This window comes from Rhincodon typus, chromosome 18 (assembly GCF_021869965.1).
Source record: "Rhincodon typus isolate 14 chromosome 18, sRhiTyp1.1, whole genome shotgun sequence".
Classification (NCBI taxonomy): Eukaryota; Metazoa; Chordata; class Chondrichthyes; order Orectolobiformes; family Rhincodontidae; genus Rhincodon; species Rhincodon typus.
Window position 1 is genome coordinate 5,415,938 of NC_063349.1, and position 19,498 is coordinate 5,435,435.

General features: G+C 39.5%; 1 protein-coding gene across 2 annotated transcripts in view; it reads left to right on the forward strand.

The window, feature by feature from the left end:
- si:ch211-1e14.1 (UPF0606 protein KIAA1549) overlaps positions 1–19,498 on the forward strand; it is a 195,600-nt gene that overhangs the window by 88,263 nt on the left and 87,839 nt on the right. For both annotated transcript variants that reach the window (XM_048607972.1, XM_048607973.1), the window contains exons 3-5: positions 4,661–4,752; positions 9,996–10,173; positions 19,349–19,479. In XM_048607972.1, the coding sequence (XP_048463929.1) occupies positions 4,661–4,752; positions 9,996–10,173; positions 19,349–19,479 (401 nt within the window). The remainder of the gene's footprint in view (positions 1–4,660; positions 4,753–9,995; positions 10,174–19,348; positions 19,480–19,498) is intronic.

The following is a 19,498-nucleotide window of genomic DNA, read 5'->3' on the forward strand; positions in this document are numbered from 1 at the left end:
ATCAGGCTGCTCAATTTTTCAGTGGATGATGGAGAATATTTTGTAAGGTCTACCTCCGATCACCATTTACCTGGATGACATCCTGAATAACAGAACACTAATAAGGAACACTTCGAGAACTTCAATTATAGTCCTAAGGCATTTTTCCAAAGCAGGCATATGCTAGGAAGGAAAAATGTGTGTTCCAGACTCCTCAAGCGACCTACTTAGGCTACAGGGTCGACAAGACTGGGTTACAACTGTTGGAAGATAGTGAGGATGATCAAAAGTAGCCCAGCCCCTACGTCTACCCAGGAGCTTAGGTGATATGTTGAGCTCCAGGGAATGAAAACACAAAAATTACACAAGACAACATTTAACCACCAATAAACAAAGGTGCATTCAAAACAGACCACAAAGAGTTAATACTTAGTTCAGCGAACGCAGCATCAATAGCTGGTGTCTGTCTGTCTGTCTCTCTCTCTCTCTCGTTTCTTTTTCCTCCTTTTTCCCAAAATTTCTGCTAATTGTTTTATTCAATCACAAATAAATGTGCCAATAGGTGGAATTGGCTTCTCAGTTTTCTGTGTCCACTTCACCCATTTGTCCACAAATTTCACCTGAGTTGGGCCCAGAATGAACATACATATATGCTAGAAGGTGTCTCTTTCTGAAGGTGCGCCTCATTAGAGACATCATCTCCCATTCCAATGACAAGCCTTTAATCTGATTTTAGTACTAACCCAATTTTTCCCAAAATAAACATCTGATCTTATAATATCTTGGGGCTTCCAACCCCATATGCCATTTAGGGGACAACTAACTCCTAACCCAAAGGTCTTTAACCCCTCATCTAGGGGACTGTAACCCCTGGTGTATTGTTGTATTATCGTCGATGGTTTGCCTTGTACTTGTACAGAGGACACAACCCTGATTCTCGCTGGTAAGACAAATCAAAGAGGAAAACGTCCCCACTTTTTTTTTTGCCACAGCTAGTTCGTTTACCGGCGAGATACAGTTTCTAGGCCCATGCTCCAAACCAAAGAGTCAGGCATTCGGTGGAACCTCCAAGAATTACTGTCAAAATGAACAGTCAGATGATAGTACAATGCTTTCTTTATTACTTGCACACAAGGAGAGTCAGCGAGCGAGTTGTAGAAATCGCAACATAGCGAGTCAGATACCGGCAGTTGCAATCAGACTTTTATATACGAATCGGCGTCCCATTTATTGACCAATTACATTTTGAATTCAAGTCTTAGCAACACAATAGACCAATCATATTCTGATTTAGCAAAATAACGTTTTATCAGTAGATCATCTGCTTAAAACTCTTGCAACATAACCTGGGTGCGGTTTAGAACTTCCTGCGCTTAACTGGAACCAGGTGCGGTTAGCGCTAGCTTGTGAGCATGCTTAGGTGTCCTACTTTTCTGTCCCCGTTTTGATTCCTTCCACAATTACATTGATAGATATTTAATAAAGAGTGCCTATAAGATTGTGCTTTCCTGAGATGTTTTTGCATTGCATGCTCTTCCAGGAATCAAATTAAGGTCTTGTAGAATATGTAACAGTCCTAGTAGATTGATCTAAATGTATGGTGAATTCTCCAGATGACTATTGCCTGAACCTGGGTTTGAAGTTTAGGAGAAGGAAGCTGCCTGTTGTATTGATGAATTGGATATTATTCTGTAATTTTTTTCATGATTGATTGATAGTTTTCTAGCCAATTGAAAACAAACAGGTTGTTCTCATTCGACATGCCAGTTTCAGGAATGGCTAATGTAACAAATGTGTAAGGAAATGGGCACAAATGCATCTTTATGGTGTTTACTTTTTCCAGGAGGTAGGCTGGTTCCATCTATTAAATCAATTGTCATATCAAAAGGAAAAGGGTGAATCTTTTCAGTGCCTATTCAAAGGTGTTAGATTTTTGGATTGGATGTGTGCTTGGTCATTGCATTTGAATGAGCCATTGTGTACTTTGCTGCTCATTATCCACAAAAACATATCTTGACCCAGGATAATCTATGATGCACCCTCTTCCAGGTTTGTGACTTATGTCAGTGATTGTTAATTGAAGTCAGCTGAGATATGCCGTGAGCTCTCCCAAGCACTAGACTAAGAGGACACTAGTTCTAACCGAGCATCTGTGGATGGAACTGACCAAACACAAAAGAATAAGTACGGTCCCTACAATACTGGAACAGTAAACTAAGAAGATCTGGGACTCCAAGACTGTATTTGAGATGAGCAGTATAACACCTTCGCATGCCGAGTCCAGCACTGTTATGTTTTCCAACATAGTCCCACAAGAATTCCTCAGGATAACATGCCTTGCAGCTGCAGTTATTCTGCTCTCACATCTCATTTTCCTAAAAGCAGCCATCACTCATTCAGCCTTTTGCCATCTTGCAACCTCACCTCAGTCACTCTCCACATATGTATGAAGGGGAAGGAAAGGACAATAAGCCAATATGAACACTCACACTTCTCTTGCAGATGGAAGCACACAGCGTGTGAGAGGCAGAGATCTGAGCATTGTAATGGGTAGGGTCGTGAACTAGCCTCTTTTGACAACCATCTTATCAGCCATTGAAAGTGCACACCCATGTGCTCCATTGAGAAGCAAATCTTTCTGGAGGCTACCGCTGTCAGTTGTGAGATACTGACACTTAAACAAGTTGAGAGAGTTGCTCCTGTTTCTATGGATCTCTGTGTTGGGCTGTTGCTGCCTCCTAGCTGGTGCTCATTTTCATTGTGCAGAGGAAATGAACAATGCATTTGGCTGAGGAGAAAGTTGCCAGTGCTGTTAGTGTTAAGTGCTGCTGGTCCTTTTGCTCTTCTTCAGATTTGCATGGTTGAGCAATAGAAACTGCTCCCATGCTTTCAAATCTGACTGCGAGGAGGAGTACAGCTGAACGTAAGTCAAATACCAGACAGGTTAAGTAACTTCTGGGAAGTTGGCAATCACCTGCAAAGCAATGGTAGCACCCTCTGAGAGAAAAACTATTTTAATCAGTAGCCTCTGACTTGGCTATGGCTGTTGCTATTCTGTTTCATTGATCAAAAACTCTGCAGATCTTTAGTTTTGCTGAAGAAGCTCTATATCCAGTTACCTTGGAGAGTTGTTGATATGTTGGAAATACTGTCTGGGCTTTGAATTCAGGTAAATCTATTTTGAATATCTTAATCACTTATCCAACAGTGATATAGGGGTTCTCCCCTGTTTTCAGTGCAGCTCAGGTGAAATCTGGCAGAGGGTGGGATGATGTTAGGATTCTGAACTAGTGTCATTTAGGCTTGGGCACATAAGGAAAGCTGCATCTTCCTGACTGGGACAGTTCCACCCATTATATCTAAACATTACTTTGATTTCTTCTTTTGTGGTCACATAATCAGCAATCCGACAAAGGTAGGAATTTTCTTTTATCTTCAGAACCAATAAAGTTTCTATCTCTGTTTGGAAAGTGTATTGTTAACCAATGTTAACAGTCCACTGAAAATAACGAACAGATTTATGGCACTACAGTGTCTAATCTTACCAAAGATGACACTTTCAGCAACATGGTTTCTTTTAGTTTTGTAATTAAGTATAGGCCTTGACTGTGTTCTGATGGAGTTGAGCTTGTACCTAAAACCCGATTCAGGTGCGTGGACCAAATTGACACTGGATTGAAATAAAGTGGCAGTGCTGCAAATTATTATTTCAGAGCACTATTTTGAGCTACATTATTTACTATGAAGGAGCAAAGCAACTTTTGAAAGATAATTTAAAATGCAACTAAATGCTTTGCTGGACAAATTTGGACACATCCTAGGTCAGCGAAATTGGATGAGTAAGGTAACCTTCCTGGTACATAAAAATCTTGTGTGAAAAATGTTTCCTCCCAAGTAAAGTTTGTGAATTTCTAAGTCTGTGCTTTCCAAATCATTTCCCATTGTGACCCCATTTCAAGTTTGAACATTATTGTGACATCTCAATGAGAGGTGGAACAGGGAGAAGAAGGCCAGTGAGAGGCATGGAAGTGGGAGTCAGCCATGGTTATCTCTGAACCCCAGATTTATGCTTGCAGCTCCATTTATGATCTCAGCTGTCACTTTTGGAAGCCCTTTCTGAAGATCTTGCAGACAGTTTTCAGGATGATCTTATAAGATGGTAAAGCGACATGCAATGTGATGGTGTGATTTCTGTCAATATAAGGAAGAAACAAAACTCGCTGTTCCAAAAATTCAATTGGATTACATTTTTGCATTGCTATATCATTGTCAGAAGTGTTTAAATGAAGCACTGGAGCCATAGTTGAGGTGAATATCTAGCTTTAGATGGTGTGTATCTACATTCTGTTTTCAGTTCATGTGGATGCTTTTGAGTAAGTTAATCATATACTATTTAGGAAATAATTTCCTGTGGAAGTGCTGCAGGTGCCAAAAAATTATTAACTGAATGGTAGTGCATTGGTTTTCTCTTGTCTCTTTACTAATTTCATGCTTCATTTTGTGGAGTTATTATCATTGTTTATTTTGAGGATTAGCTTTCTAACTTTTTGGTTTGAGTTGTTGACTTAAGGCAAAGAAAATCAGTCCAATCTTATCCATTCATATGCAACATCTGCAGTGGAAATACAGAATGTTGTTGAATGGAGAAGTGATACTTTAATGCATATATTTTATTCTACAGTGCTCTCTAACAAGGTGACGACACTGCAGGATGTGGTCCAATCAATTAAGGATGTACTGAGTCAACATTTCAAACGACATGTGGAACTTCAGGTAACCACAACATATCTAGACCTGAGGAATTATTAGTACAATATGAGTTTAAAGTTCAGGTTCATTGTTTGAACTATATTGTACATTGAAGTAAACTGCAATAACATCCTGTGATCTATTGCTCATATAGAGACATAGAGTAATACAGCATAGAAACAGACCCTTCGCCCAAACTGGTCCATGCTGAGCATGGTGCCCACTCAGCTAGTTCCAATTGCCCACATTTCGTCCATATCTCCCTAAACCCTTCCCATCCATGTTCCTATCCAAATGCTTTTTAAATGTTGGTATTGTACCTGCCTCAACAACTTTTCTCTGCCATTCCATATATGCACCACTTTCTGCATGAAGAAGTTGCCCCTCAGGTCCTTCCTAAATCTTTCCCCTCTCACCTTAAACCTTTGCCCTCTAGTTTTCAATTCCCCATCCCTGGGAAAAAGACTATATACATTCATCCTATCTATGCCCTTTGAGTTTACACACCTCAAAAAGGTCACCCCTCATTCTTCTGCATTCCAAGGAATGAAGTCCTATCCTGGCTGAACTTTCCCTACAATTCAGGCATACTAGTCCTGGTGACATCCTCATAAATCTTCTTTACACACTTTCCAGTTTAACTATATCTTTCCCATAACAGGGTGACCAAAACTGTTCACAATACTCCAAGTGCAGCCACACCAATGATTTATACAACTGTAACATAACGTCCCAACTCCTATACTCAAAGCCTCAACCAATGAAGGCCAGCATGATAAATGCCCTCTTCACCACCCTGTCTACCTGTGACACCGCTTTCAGCTGTGTGCTTGTACTCCTAGGTCCCTCTGTTTCACACCACTGATCAGGACCTTATCATTTACTGTATAAGTCTTATCTTGGTTGACTTTCCAAAATGCAACACCTTACATTTATCTGTATTGAATTGCATTTGCCAATCCTCAGCCCACTTACCCATCCGATCAAGATCCCTCTGTAATTTTCAATAATCTTCTTCACTATCAATGTAACCTTCTAATATTGTATCATTTGCAAACTTACAAATCATGCCTTGTACATTCACATCCAAATCATTTATGTGAATAACAAATAACAAAGGTTCCAGCACTGACCTCTGTGGCCCATCACTAGTCACAGGCCTCCAGTCTAAGGAACAGCCTTTAACTATTACCCTCTGCTTCCTACCATCAAGCCAATTTTGAATTCAGTTAGCTAGTTCTCCCTGGATCCCATGCAACCTAACTTTCATGATTAGCCTGCCATGCGGGACCTTGTCAAGGGCCTTACTAACGTCCATAAAGACAACATCTGCTGCCCTACCCTCATCTATCCTCTTGGTTACCTCTTCGAAAAACTCTAAAAGATTTGTCCGACTTGACTTCCTGCGCAAATCCATGCTGACTGCCCCTTATCAAACTTTGACCATCCAAAGATTGATTGATACTGTCCCTCAATATCCTCTCCAATAACTTGCCTACCGCTGATGTCAGGTTCACTGGTGTGTAGTTTCTGTCTTTGCTACCTTTCTTAAACAATGGAACAATGTTCACCACCCTCCAATCTTCTGGAACTTCACCAGTGGCTAAAAATGAAGCAAAAATCACTGCAAGGGCCTCTGCAATTTCTTCCCTAGTCTCCGACAACATCCGAGGATAGACTTGATCAGTCCCAGGGGATTTATTCACCTTAATGCGCTTTAATGTTGCAAACACCACCTCTCTGGTAATATGCATGCAGTCCAAAACATCCCCACTTGTTTCCCTTATTTTCTTAGCATCCATGACTCTCTCCTCAGTAAAAACTGAAGAGAAACATTCATTAAAATTCTCCCCCATCTCCTGTGGCTCCACACGTAGACGGCCATGCTGATCTTTAAGGGGACGTATTCTCTCCCTAGCTACCCTTGTACTCTTAATATAGCCATAGAACTTATTGGGATTATTTTTAAGCTTATCTGCCAGATCCATCTCATACCTTCTTTTTGCTCTTCTGATTTCCCTCTTAAACGTGCTCCTACACTTTTTATCGTCATCTAAGGATTTACTTGAGCACAATAGCTTAAACCCAATCTATGCTGCCTTCTTTTTCCTGATCAGAGCCTCAATATTCCTTGTCAGCCAGGGATCCCTAAATCTGCCAGCTTTTCCCTTCACCCTAACAGGGATATACTGTCCCTGGACTCTTGATATCACACTTTTAAATGTCTTCCCATTTGCCAGTCATTCCTTTTCCTTCAAACAGACTCACCCAATCAACCTCTGCTAGATCCCGCCTAATGCCCCCAAAATTGGCCCTCCTTCAGTTTGGCACCTTAACCTGTGGACCTGTCGTATCTGTTTCCATAACTATGTTAAAACTTATCGTCACTAGACCCAAAGTGCACTCCGGCTGACACTTCAGTCACTGCCCGACCTTGTTTCCTAAGAGGAGATCCAGTGTTGCGCCCTTCACTCACTCGGTGGCCCAGTCAATACAGGGGAAATTGAAATCTCCAACCAATACCACTGTTATTCGCACAAGTACCTGCAATCTCTCTACACATCTGCTCCTTTAGTACCCACTGGCTATTTGAGGGTCTATAATACAATCCCAACAGAGGGATCGTCCCCTTCTTGTTTCTAAGTTCTAACCATATGGCCTCATCTGCTAACCCCTTAAGAAAATCCTCTCTAAGCACTGTTGTTACGTCCTCCCTTATCAAAAAGGCAACTCCCCCTTCTTGCTTGTACTTTTGTCATGCCTGTAACTTCTGTATCCTGTAACGTTGAGCTGTCAGTCCTGCCCTTCTCTCAGGCATGTTTCAGTTATGGCTATAATATCCCAGTGCCCGTGGGAATTGGATGTCACTGCTAACCAGCATTTATTGCCTGACCCTAATTGCCCTTGACAAGGTGCCTATGAGCTGCTTTCTTGAACTGCATCAGTCCACATCCTGTAGGTTGACCCACAACGCCTTGACCTTGTCCTGACTGTTCCAAAAGAAGAAGATGGCAAAAATATGATTTTAACAGTTTATTTTTAGGGTTCATTTTGGACCAAGTGAAGCAGGTTTGATCTTCTGGGCTCCACAAGCAAAATTTTGTCTGATCTGTACCTGGATCCTCATCGCTGCTGACTTCAGTGAACATAGTCTCAAATGTATTTGACTCCCTAGGGTCTTCCCAGGCCCTGGCCTTTTCTTTGTCTGATTTCTCTTTGTCCATTTGCGTTCACACCTCTCCCACTCCTTACTACCTCACCCTCACATGCCCCTCTCTCACCCTTTTCCACCCATTCTCGTCCTCGCTTGCACTCCTGTCTAGCTCTCCTTGTCCAATCCCCATCTCTCTCTCTCTCTCCTCCCATCTACCTTTACCCACCTCCACATCATCTTGCCGCACCCTAGTTAGTATCTCCCTCACTCTTCTTATGTATTATGACATACCTCTGGAGCAGGTGAGACTTGAACTTGGCCTTACTGTTCAAATGTTCAGTTTTTTGTTGAAATTTTTTGTTTGTCTAATTATTGTACCTGTGCTAAATCAGGAAAAAAATATATTTTTCAGTTTCTGTAGATGCGTTCAAAGCTGTTGACTTTATCTTCAATTTTCCACAACTATTTCCTGTTTAGCCTCTGCAGTTTTGTTCTACTTAAAAATATTTTTGAGAAGTATTCCTTCTTCAGGTATGCTACAGTATCATAGTTAACACCAACGGATAAAGGCAATTTGGACTTTTACTGCCCCTTACTAGAATTCAAAACTAATTTCTTTACGAAAGATAGCTTCCACCTTTATCTTTGCTCCTCTGGTAAAACATCACACATTCCAACAACCTTTTGACTAAAGAAGTGTTTCCTAACCTCTCTTCTTTGCTTGTGACATTATTAATGATTTCCCACTTCTGTCAGTCATCCTCCAAACGAAGGAAATGTTCTTTCTTATTGAAGCTGTTTATAATTTTCAAAGTTTACTGAATCTCCTCTTTGCTCCCATGGAAGAGATCCCAGTATCTTGATTGTACTTACGGCAGAAGTTTCCCATCTTGTTGAATCAATGCTGAAAGCACTCTGTTGCTTAAATATTCTCTTATATTGTAGCAGCCAAAATTGTAGATGGTACTTGAATTGTTTAACTGCTTTTTAAATCGATAGATCTTCATTCTTTTGTTTTAAGCACTCGTGTATGAATATTAAATACAGTTAGTCTTTTCTGGCTTTACATTGAATCTTCAGGGAACTGTCTGTTTAAACACCTAGATTTCTTTGCTAATCCCCCACATGTTTAGTATCTCTCTTTTAAAAGTGAACGAGTATTCATTTTTATCCAAAGTTCTTTATGTATGGCTTTTTGGCTCACCTGTCTGTCCTTCTAGAGGCTGTTACATATCTCCTTTATGTCATCTGCAAATTAATCTGCAAATTAACAGAATTGGCAGGAGTTCCTTTATATGGATTTCAGTGGTTCAAGAAGAAAGGTGATGTTCTGCCAAGGGACTAGGAGAAGGGAAAAAAAAATGTGACCTTGCCAAAAATGTTTGCATTTGAATAAATAACCAAAAAACAGTTAAGATGCTCGTGCTCATGCTCACCCAATCCCTAACGCAAGTTTAATCCATAATATAACAAGAACAGCACAGAACCTTGGAATAAACCCTATCCAAATCTAGCACCATCTATTTCCTCCAATTCAAAAGCAGTTACTTGAGGAAGAGCTAGTGATATTCCCAAATGTTCTGATCAAAATTGTCTGTTAGTCCCCAGAATTACACTGTAGTGAATGGGCTCTTACTGTGCTCAAAATAGTGGTTGTTTTAATACTGGGTTTGGAACTCTTTTTGGAATAAGTAGCATGATAAGGTATTCCTTTTTGCGGCTCAAAAACAGAAGTTGCTGGAAAAGCTGAGCAGGTCTGGCAGCATCTGTGAAGAAAATGAGAGTTAATGTTTTGGGTCCGGTGACCCTTCCTCAGAACTGGCCTTTTTAGGGCTGTTATGTGAAAGATCAGTGCAATACACATGACTTCAAAATATATCTCATAATAGTGCTTTCAGTTACTTCTTAAATTCACAAATACTCTCTGTCTGAAAGGTTGTTTCTGATTCTATGTGCTATTTTATAGTTACGTTCTGAAGAATTTGTGCTCTAGAGTATTATTTCATCAAGGCGTGCTTTTCATGTTCAAAACCTATTATTGAAATTAAACTTTTAGAAGCAAGTTATCTGTTACTTATTGTGCTGCATTGTGTTTTTTGTTGTCCAATTCCAGATTCTCCAATCAAAACAAGAGCTCACATTCATGGTAACTGCCGGCTCCGTTGTTTTCTCTGGACCAGCTGTGCTTAATTCGCTCACTCAATCTGCACTTGTTAGTGGCAACGCCCCACTCATCCTTTCCCTCCAGCCAGCTCTATCTGTGCCAGACCATCAGGCTCAGGTTAAAATTGGTGAGGCCATACAATACGTTAACTGATTCATTGGCAAACTGTTAATACTCAAATAGTGTGACTAGTTCAAAATTTTTGACACCTGCATTCAGTCCAAAATTTATCACATCAAGCTGTCAAGTGAATGACATATATTGGGGCATGTTTTGCAAATAAAACCGGTTATGGAGCTCTCTTAACTGAACCAACTGGTTATAGAACATAGAACATAGAACATTACAGCGCAGTACAGCCCCTTCGGCCCTCGATGTTGCGCCGAACTGTGAAACCAATCTGAAGCCCATCTAAGCTAAACTGTTCCATTATCATCCATATGTTTATCCAATGACCATTTAAATGCCCTTAAAGTGGGCGAGTCTACTGTTTTTGCAGGCAGGGCATTCCACGCCCTTACTACTTATTACCTTATGGTAATTCAACGCCCTTACTACCTTATGGTAATGAGTCATATAAGTCGAAAGGTTCTAGCTTGCGACCCTTGTCTGTACTGAGTTTGTACAATTATATTGGCCTTAACATTCCTGAATTAGGCAGGAAATCTGTGTTTAGGGCAGCAATGTGTGAGGCTATTATTGGAGGAATCAAGCCTTTAAGGAAGGAGAAATGGGAGGTGGCCAGCAACGTTGTTCTTCTCCCTACCAATAATAATAAAGAAGATCCAACTATTGTCTATAAATAAATTTTGAACTGGGGAGAAAGAAGGTTGGAAAGGCAGCAATCCATCCTCCATCCTGGTTGAGATTTTTCTTCTGGTGATTTCTTGTCAGTTGTTATGGAGTCTGAGTCTCATCCATCCTGCTATCAGTTGCCATGGAGACTGTGAGCCTCTATGGCCTCTCCCTCTCCTCTTCCTACCCCTGCTGCTAAACTATTGCCTGAGAATCTTCTCCACACTCTAACGCTTTTAAGCTCTGCTGAGGATGGATCCTGTTATCATTCTTGTCAACAGCATGGCAATCTGTGAGAATATAATCAGCACATTTGGTGATCATGACCTTTGGCAGTGCCTTCAACCTCATGGAGGACTGTCCATTACCTCAAAAATAATCAATTAGATTAATAAGACATGAAATCTGCTGCCAATGCAGCCTCAAGAACAAGGTAAAGGAGATGGAGGAGAAAGGAAAGGTGCTTCTTGCATACACTCACACATCAATCACGTCTTCACTGAGCACTTCATTAGTTGTGAATTTTTATGTCAGATTGCACTCTTTCTGTATCTGTCTGGGTCAGGTTTTCATCTTTGGGGCAGATAATGGGAGTTGAGAAAATCTCAGCTTCATGTATCTATCTTGTACCCAGGCAAATACTTGATCCAGAGACGTGATTTTCATTGCTAGGCTGATGCCGCCTAATGTTAGACCAGCTGACTCTGGAAAGAGTTCCCTGGAAAGGGTTCAGACCTAGATGTGGGCTGTTTTTATAGAAGGAATGGTGCACTTCAGTGCTATGAGTGAAGCCTCTAAACTAGCAGAGCTTGATTGTGCTCTTCAGGATTTTAGAACAGAGAATGTTTACACCATCAGAATTATGAAAGGTTCTTGACAGCAGATTCAGAAAGAAATCGTAAAACATAGTCTCAGTGTATGAGGGGAATAAACTAAAACATGACCCTTAAGTAAGCATTTGAAAAGCTGGCAAAAGAGTGATATTTCTGAAATTGAATTGTAACAAATGGTATTCGGAAGCAAGGTGAAATTTTATTTGGATGTTTGTGTTTAGATCTTTCTAATGGTAGCGTATATATCTAGCCTTGTTTAGTGATAAACTTTTATGCCCTGTTGTTAATGGATATCTGCAGCCTCATGGCAATATGTGTCAGTGATTGACCAATTACAAAAATAAATAGATGATCCAGTAAGTCCAGTTTCATTCTGGGATATGACCTGTCCAGCATTATCATCAGCTGACATAATATTAACTGCATCAAGGGAGTTCGGAATTGGTGAAAAACTCAAGAGAAAATGCAAAGAGGAAGGATCTATCCTGGAGAAGATGCCCAAGACCAAACGTACCATGAGAATAGGGACTAGCCACTGTCCTGATCCTAAAACATACATATTGGAATTAATCTTCTCAGATTGTCAAAATGATTACATTGTCACCAGAAATGCAGCGCATGTATGTACACTTAGGTGAAGCAAATAACGTTCTATTTCAACAAAGATTTCAGTAAAACAGTTACTTGGTATATTGGTATTGTGGAATAAGTATGTCTAGTGCTGTGGAGATTATCTCAGAAACTATCAAAAGACTTTGATGCAAAATTACCAGTTTCCAACAATTCTTCATCAGATGGCAGCAAAACATGAATACCTATTGTTGCATTGACAACCTGGATGGAACGACCCTATATCCTGATATTCCAACTGAGTTGTAGAATCAAGAAGTTTGAAAATGTTCTAATGAAAACTGCAGGGCGAGAGGACACATTCACAGTGGTACTAGCCTACATGGCTGATGGAATAAAATTAAATTTTATGGTCATTTTCTAACTTCATACAGTTTCCTGCAGGAGTTTTTTTGCAAGTCCATGAAAATGTTTGAAAGATGAGGATGCAATGATGTTGTGCATAATTCATGGTGTTGGAGTAGGTATTCTGGTGGCCTGTGCAAATAACACAACTTATTAGTAGCCAATAAGATCAAGAGGAAGCTGTGAAGAAATAACATGCAATTTGGAGTTATACCACAGGATCTAACGTCTGTAGTTTAACCCTTTGACATGTCTCAACAAACTAATTAGGAACCAGGTTTGTATCAAATGGAATAGTTGATTGGTTGAGACAAAAAAAAATTTTCAAGAAGAATGGTGCCTTGCTTGCTGTTTTATGGTTTTGAAATTATAAGAGACTATTGATACACAAACTGTCCTTAGGTTGCTTTCAAATTTGATGCATGTGGAGGAAGATAACTCATTGCGGAGAGAGGATTCTGAAACTGAAAATACTAAATTTAATCTTGAGCCAGATCCTTGACTATAATGCCATTGCCAAATTTGCTTTTGATGAACCCTGTGTTGGATGCTGTGCATGATTAATTTGAAAATTTTTAAAATTTCATGAATGTTGTTCAAAATTTTCTTGTGGAATTATTTAATTAATTAAAATACTGATTTAGTTTGAAGTGCTGGTGTTATCTTTCTTTTTACATCAAGATTGCAACCACCAAAACCAGCTATTGTGCATTTATAAACTGTATGTCGACCTCCATCTTTGAAATAACTTTTCAAAGGTTTGAAGGTTGACCTAAACATTTTAATATAAACAAAAATTTAATACCTTCAATGTTTTTAAACCTTTACTGTCTCATCCATCTCTCTTTTAATTTCATCTCTATTCAGTTTTCTGTACTCGATCAAAAGCTAATTTTTATTTCTTGGTTTAGACTTGTCTTTTTCTGTGAAGATTCTTCACTATGGTTGAAGAATTTTGCAATTTCTTATCCTGCTCACATGCCATGTGGTGGGCATCACAGTGGATCCAATAAGAACAGGACTCAAAAGTGTGTTGGAAACTTGCAGGCTGTTGTCAGCGAGGTGAAGGATAAGTGCTGATCCTTTGCTACTGACTGCAGAATCTGGCCCACTGTCCCTTTTCCAATTTATTAGTAAACTCCTCAAAAATAATCAATTAGATTAATAAGACCTGAAATTTTTGGCCAGTTTGACAGAACCATGCCACATTAACTGACCATGATCAGCTCAGTAGTGTAATAGAATATTTATTATTAGTGCCATCTATTGTACGGAATTATACATATTTCATTTTTGGATTATAAACTGGAATGGAAGTTGGACACCGCTGCATAGCTGAATACCAGGAACTTTGCAACTTGGGAAAATTTAAGTTTTTGGCTGTGCACAACAACGTTACTTTTTGAAGCAGTGAGAGGATACTTTGAAACAGAGTGGTACCATGTGTCTTTGAGTTATGTGAAAACTGCCTGACTCATCGAGCTGCAGTTTGTTACAGATCTGTCAGTGCAGAGATGCTCAAATGTAGAACATCTCTCTCTCTCTCTCTCTCTCTCTCTCTCTCTCTCTCTGTCTCTCTGTCTGTCTCCCGCCTCTTCTCTCTATATGATCAAAAAGGCATAGAAAAACCAAGAAGCATAAGGAATTCTAATATGAGGAAAAGCCTGGATCAACTATTGAAATGAAGAATTACCATTGCTTTACAGACTACAGTGTATGGCCATTGTTAAAATCAAAAAGAACCATGACAGACAATTTAGCCCACTTTTGGGATCTAGACTTTTGATCTTCAGAATTTTGTTTCCCTTGTCTCTATCTTTCCATCTGTAATGTTTGTGTTAAACTGTCTGTTTTTTGTCTGTCTTAATCGTGAATGAGTGTGCGTGAATTTGGATTTTTTAAAGGGGTGTAGTTTAAGTTGTATAGTAGGTTAGTAACCCTATTGTTTTTCTCCTGATTGTTAAAGTTAAGTGTGTTTACAATAAATAGTTGTTTTTCTCTTAATAACAAGACATAGTGTGAATTGTTTTTGTCCTAAATAGCAATCAAGCAAATTGGTCATGTTGATGGTTTAATCGGGTATTTACACATTTTGTGATGGCCTGTGGGGCTCAATTATTAGTGCAGTCTTCCCAGTTAAATCGTGATGCCATTTATATCATTTGTCTAAGTAAAATCTTATTGGCACAACTGAAGACTTTTTTCATTAGATCTTAAACTGCATTTGTTTTCATAATGAATGCAAAATGGTAATCCCCTCAATGACACTTGACCTGGGTCCAATTTCTTTCCAAGGCAGTGCTGTAGCTTGTGATATGTTTAGTTTTGAGCCTCCTTGGCAAGAGATGTACATTACTTGGCCTCAAGTAGAGCTTTGTTGAGCATGCATTGTTTGAGGTCCATCTCCCATTGAATAGTGCTCAAGCAACAAGAGTTGTCAGAGTGATGGTGCCAAATTACTTTTACTAGACTAGAATGTGCTAAATTCTGCTGAAAATACTGAAAATTAGTGTGATACTGAAATGTAAAACACTTAAGATGTGAGTAAGCTGAAAGAGTAAACATAGATTTGTTTCTGCTCTGAGGCAGGCCTTAAGTGTGCGAGATATTCTGTAAGAGTATATTGTTACTTCTGCTTATTGAAATCTTTTGAAGAATCTAGGCATGAAAGTCATAGTGTTGTGCCAGCTTCACATTTTATTCTAACTTTGTGATTTTATAGCTTGAGTCACAAACTATGATTTTTCATGTGTGTTTCTGATTTCAAGTTCTGACATTCTAAACCTCTCAAGAAACATGTCCTTTGACCTGTTTTAGAAAAAGCACTGAGCAGTGTTTTCAGTGTGCTTTTGAGAACAGCTATGTCTTGCTATTCAGGCAAAATGTATTTGAAAGAAGTGCATTCTTTCTTTAAAGAACACCATAAATAAGATCAGGTAATATGCCATTAAAAGTAATTCTCTGTGTATGCAACAACTTTGGGAAAGAAAATGTAGAGTGCATTTTCAAAGGAGGTGGAGAGCAAAACTGAATACTCAAACATAAAAGATTTTTACTTATTTGATTCCCTGGTTTTATATCTATTAACATTATACAAGAAAACTAAGTTATGGGAGAGGTTAGAAAGATCTGGACATTTCAGGCTTGCAAATAAGACAAATGAGGGTTACACAAATTATGAAGTTGGGTAGAAAAGGTTGATCTCCACCTCTGTTCATATTAGACCGTAAGATAATAAGAATGTTGGAGTATAATTAGGCCATTCAGCCCTTCAAGTCTGCCCTGCTATTCAATCATGGCTATCAGTCAGCCCAATTCTCCTGCCTTCTGCCCTTAACCCTTGATTATCAAACCATCAAGAACTTATCTATCTCTGTCTTAAATACAATCAATGACTTGGCCTCCACAGTTCTCTGTGGCAATGAGTTCCACAGATTAACCATCCTCTGGCTGAAGAAATTCCTCCAAATCTCAATTCTAAAGGGTCGTCCGTTCACTCTGAGGCTGTGCTCTCAATCCTAGTGTCTCCTACTACTGGAAAATCTTCTCAATATCCACTTTATCCAGGCCTCTCAGTACTCTATAAGTTTGAATGCAATCATCCCTCATCCTTCTAAACTCCATTCAGTACAGATCCAGAATCCTGAACTGCTTCTGATATGCCAAGTCCTTCATCCCCAAGATCATTCTTGTAAACCTTCTTTGGACCCCCTCTAATGCTAGCACATCCCTCCTGAGATACACGACCCAAAATGCCTCAGTTTTCCAAATGTGGTCTGACCAGAATCTTATACAGCCTCAGCAGTACGTCTCTGCTGATATATTTTAGCTCTCTTGAACTGAATGCTAATATTGCATTTCCCTTTCTAGCTGCCACCTGAACCTGCATGTTAACCTTAAGAGAATCTTGGACTAGAACTTCCAAGATCCTTTCTGCTTCAGATTTCCAAAGTCTTTCCCTGTTCAGAAAATAGTCTACACCTCTATTCTTCCCAGCAAAGTGCATAACCTCACAATTTCCCACATTGTATTCCATCTGCCACTTTTTTGCCCACTGTCCTAGCCAGTTCTTCTGCAGCCTCCCCACTTCCTCAACATTACCTGTCCCTCCACCTATTTTTGTGTCATCTGTAAATTTAGCAATTTAGCAACAATGCCCTCCGTTCCGTCATCCAGATTGTTAATCTATAATGTGAATAGATGTCGACTCATGCAGAACTCCACTTGTCACGGGAACTATCTTAAAAGAGACCCCTTTATCCCCACTCTCTGCCTTCTGCCAGTCAGTCAATCCTCTATCCACATGATCCCTTGCCCCTAACACCATGGGCTGTTATCTTATTTAGCAGACCCCTGTGCAGCACCTTGTCAAAGATCTTCTGGAAATCCAAATAGATCACGTGTACTGGCTCTCCTTTGTCTAATTTTCTGATTACCTCCTCAAAGAATTCTAACACATTTGTCGGACATGACCTCCTCTTGACAAAGCCACGCTGACTCATTCCCATTTTACCATGGTCTTCCAAGTTATCTGCAATCTCATCCTTAAATATGGATGTGAAATCTTAGCAATGACCGAGGTCAGGCTAACTGACCTATTGTTTCCTGTCTTCTGCCTCCCTCCCTTCTTGAACAGGGATGTTACATCAGCAATTTTTCTATCCTCTGGCACCCTACCTGACTCTAGTGATTCCTGAAAGATTACTGCCAATGCCTCCATAATCCCCTCAGCAATCTCCTTCCAAACTCTGGGCCACAGTCCATCTAGTCGGGGTGATTTATCTATCTTCAGACCATTTGGTTTACCCAAGACGTTCTCCTTGATGATGACCACTCCCCTCTGTCCCCTGATTCCCTTGAAGTTCTGGTTTGCTCCTGGTGTCTTCCACTTTGAAAACTGATGCAAAGTACCTATTCAGTTCCTCTACCATTTCTTTGTTTCTCAATACTACTTCCCTTGTCTCATTTTCCAGAGGTACAATGCCCACTCTTGCCTCTTTCTTACCTTTTAGATATCTTAAAAAAGAACTCTTGCAATCTTCATTTATATCACTAGCTAGCTTACTCTCATATTTCATCTTCTCCCCACACTTATTGCTTTTTATTTAGTTATCATGATTACATGATTGCTTAAACCATGGTTACGAGGCTAGATGCAAACTAGTGTTTGATACGTTTAATACAATGATAAAGTAAAATGAATGGTTAGTAGAATTTAAAAACATTTCATTCATTCAGTTAGACCTGTTATTATGATGAAAGATATTCTAAATTGCCTACTTGCTTGTCAATTTGCAATTGTGACTTTTGTAGAATCGTCTGAAAAAGAAATATTTAAATTCAACATTTTTTAGCTGATAAGTTTGATATCACACACATTAAACCAGAGAGTATGGCCTCTCTGTTACATATTTGGGGTCTTTGTACTGTTTCCTTTGCTATACTTTTTTTTTAAAACGTTCTCTTATTTGTCCCTAACTCTTTTGTTTTCCTCTTGGCTGATTAGTGCTATATAGCATGTTGTGATGAGGAAAGCTGCATTTGGGGTATGGTAGGAAAAACGTAGCTCTCTGTGACTTATATTCTGCTTCTTTCTGCCACTGAACCATAACATCTCCTCTCCATCTTTGAGCCTTTCCCGTCACTTTCCTTTATCTGCTTTATTTTAAACCATTACTCAATCTTGTATGTTCACGTTGCACTTAACTATCAGAGCCATCTGTGCATTTGGCTGTAACACTTCAGTTCTATCTTAAAGATATTCCTTTCTCTTGCTTTAAAAAAATCTAGAAAATACCTGTGGATCAACATTTTCTGAAAACATTCAGTAATTTGTGGGCTGGTAGCATTGGAGAGGGTGCAGAATAGGTTTATTCGAATGCTACTCGGAATGATAGACTTCACTTAATCTGGAGAGACTGTAAAATGGTGGCAATAGTGGTGTGACATGGACCAAGTGATCCACAGAGCCAGGCCAGTGTTCTGGAGATATGGGTGCAAATCCCAGTAGGCAATTAATTACTTCTTAGAAATCTGTTATTGAAAATATTAGAATCGCAATAAAACGCTCATTGATTATCATTAAAATTCATCTGGTTTATCAGAGAAAGGAAACCTGCTGTTTTCACCGGGTCCGACCCACATGTGACTCTAGACCACAGCAATGTGGTTGACTCTTAACTGCTTCCTAACTACCGAGTAAGCCACTTAAGGATAGTTGAGGGAGGGGAAGAAATGTTGCTTTGTTAGCAATGTCCATAATCTGTGAAACAACAGGGAATAAATCTGTTCTTCTTAGAGTAGAGAAGTCAAGAGGAGATTTAGTTGAGCAGTTCTAAATTATGTTTTATAGAGTAGGTAGAGAGACAATGTTTCCAAAGCCAGGAAGGCCAGTAACTGGAGGTAAGATAATTAGCCAGAGAGTTGGGGGAGATAAGAGACTTTTTTTTTGTACAGCAATTTGTTAAACACTAGAGTTTGGAATGCACTATCTCAAAAGGGGGCAGAAACAGACGGGGAGTGGGCCATTGCAAAGGCAGGGAGGATCATGCAATCTGGTTATCAGAAAGTGGCGACATTTCTGAATACCTTTTACCAAAATCCAATTGTTCTTTTGGTTATTATGAACCAATGATATGTTTCTGACATTTTCTGCAACCTTCAAAAATTTCTTGTCTAATCCCTCTCCCTCCTCTTCAGTTCTTCAGTTTGTCCCTCGTTATGTTGACGTGAGATTTTGCAACTTCACTCAGAGAATTGAGAAAGGATTGACTATGGCATTTGCAGAAGTTTACAGAAGACGACAAGAAAGAGAAGGCTTCACAGTCCAGGTGAGGGTGAGCTTGACTT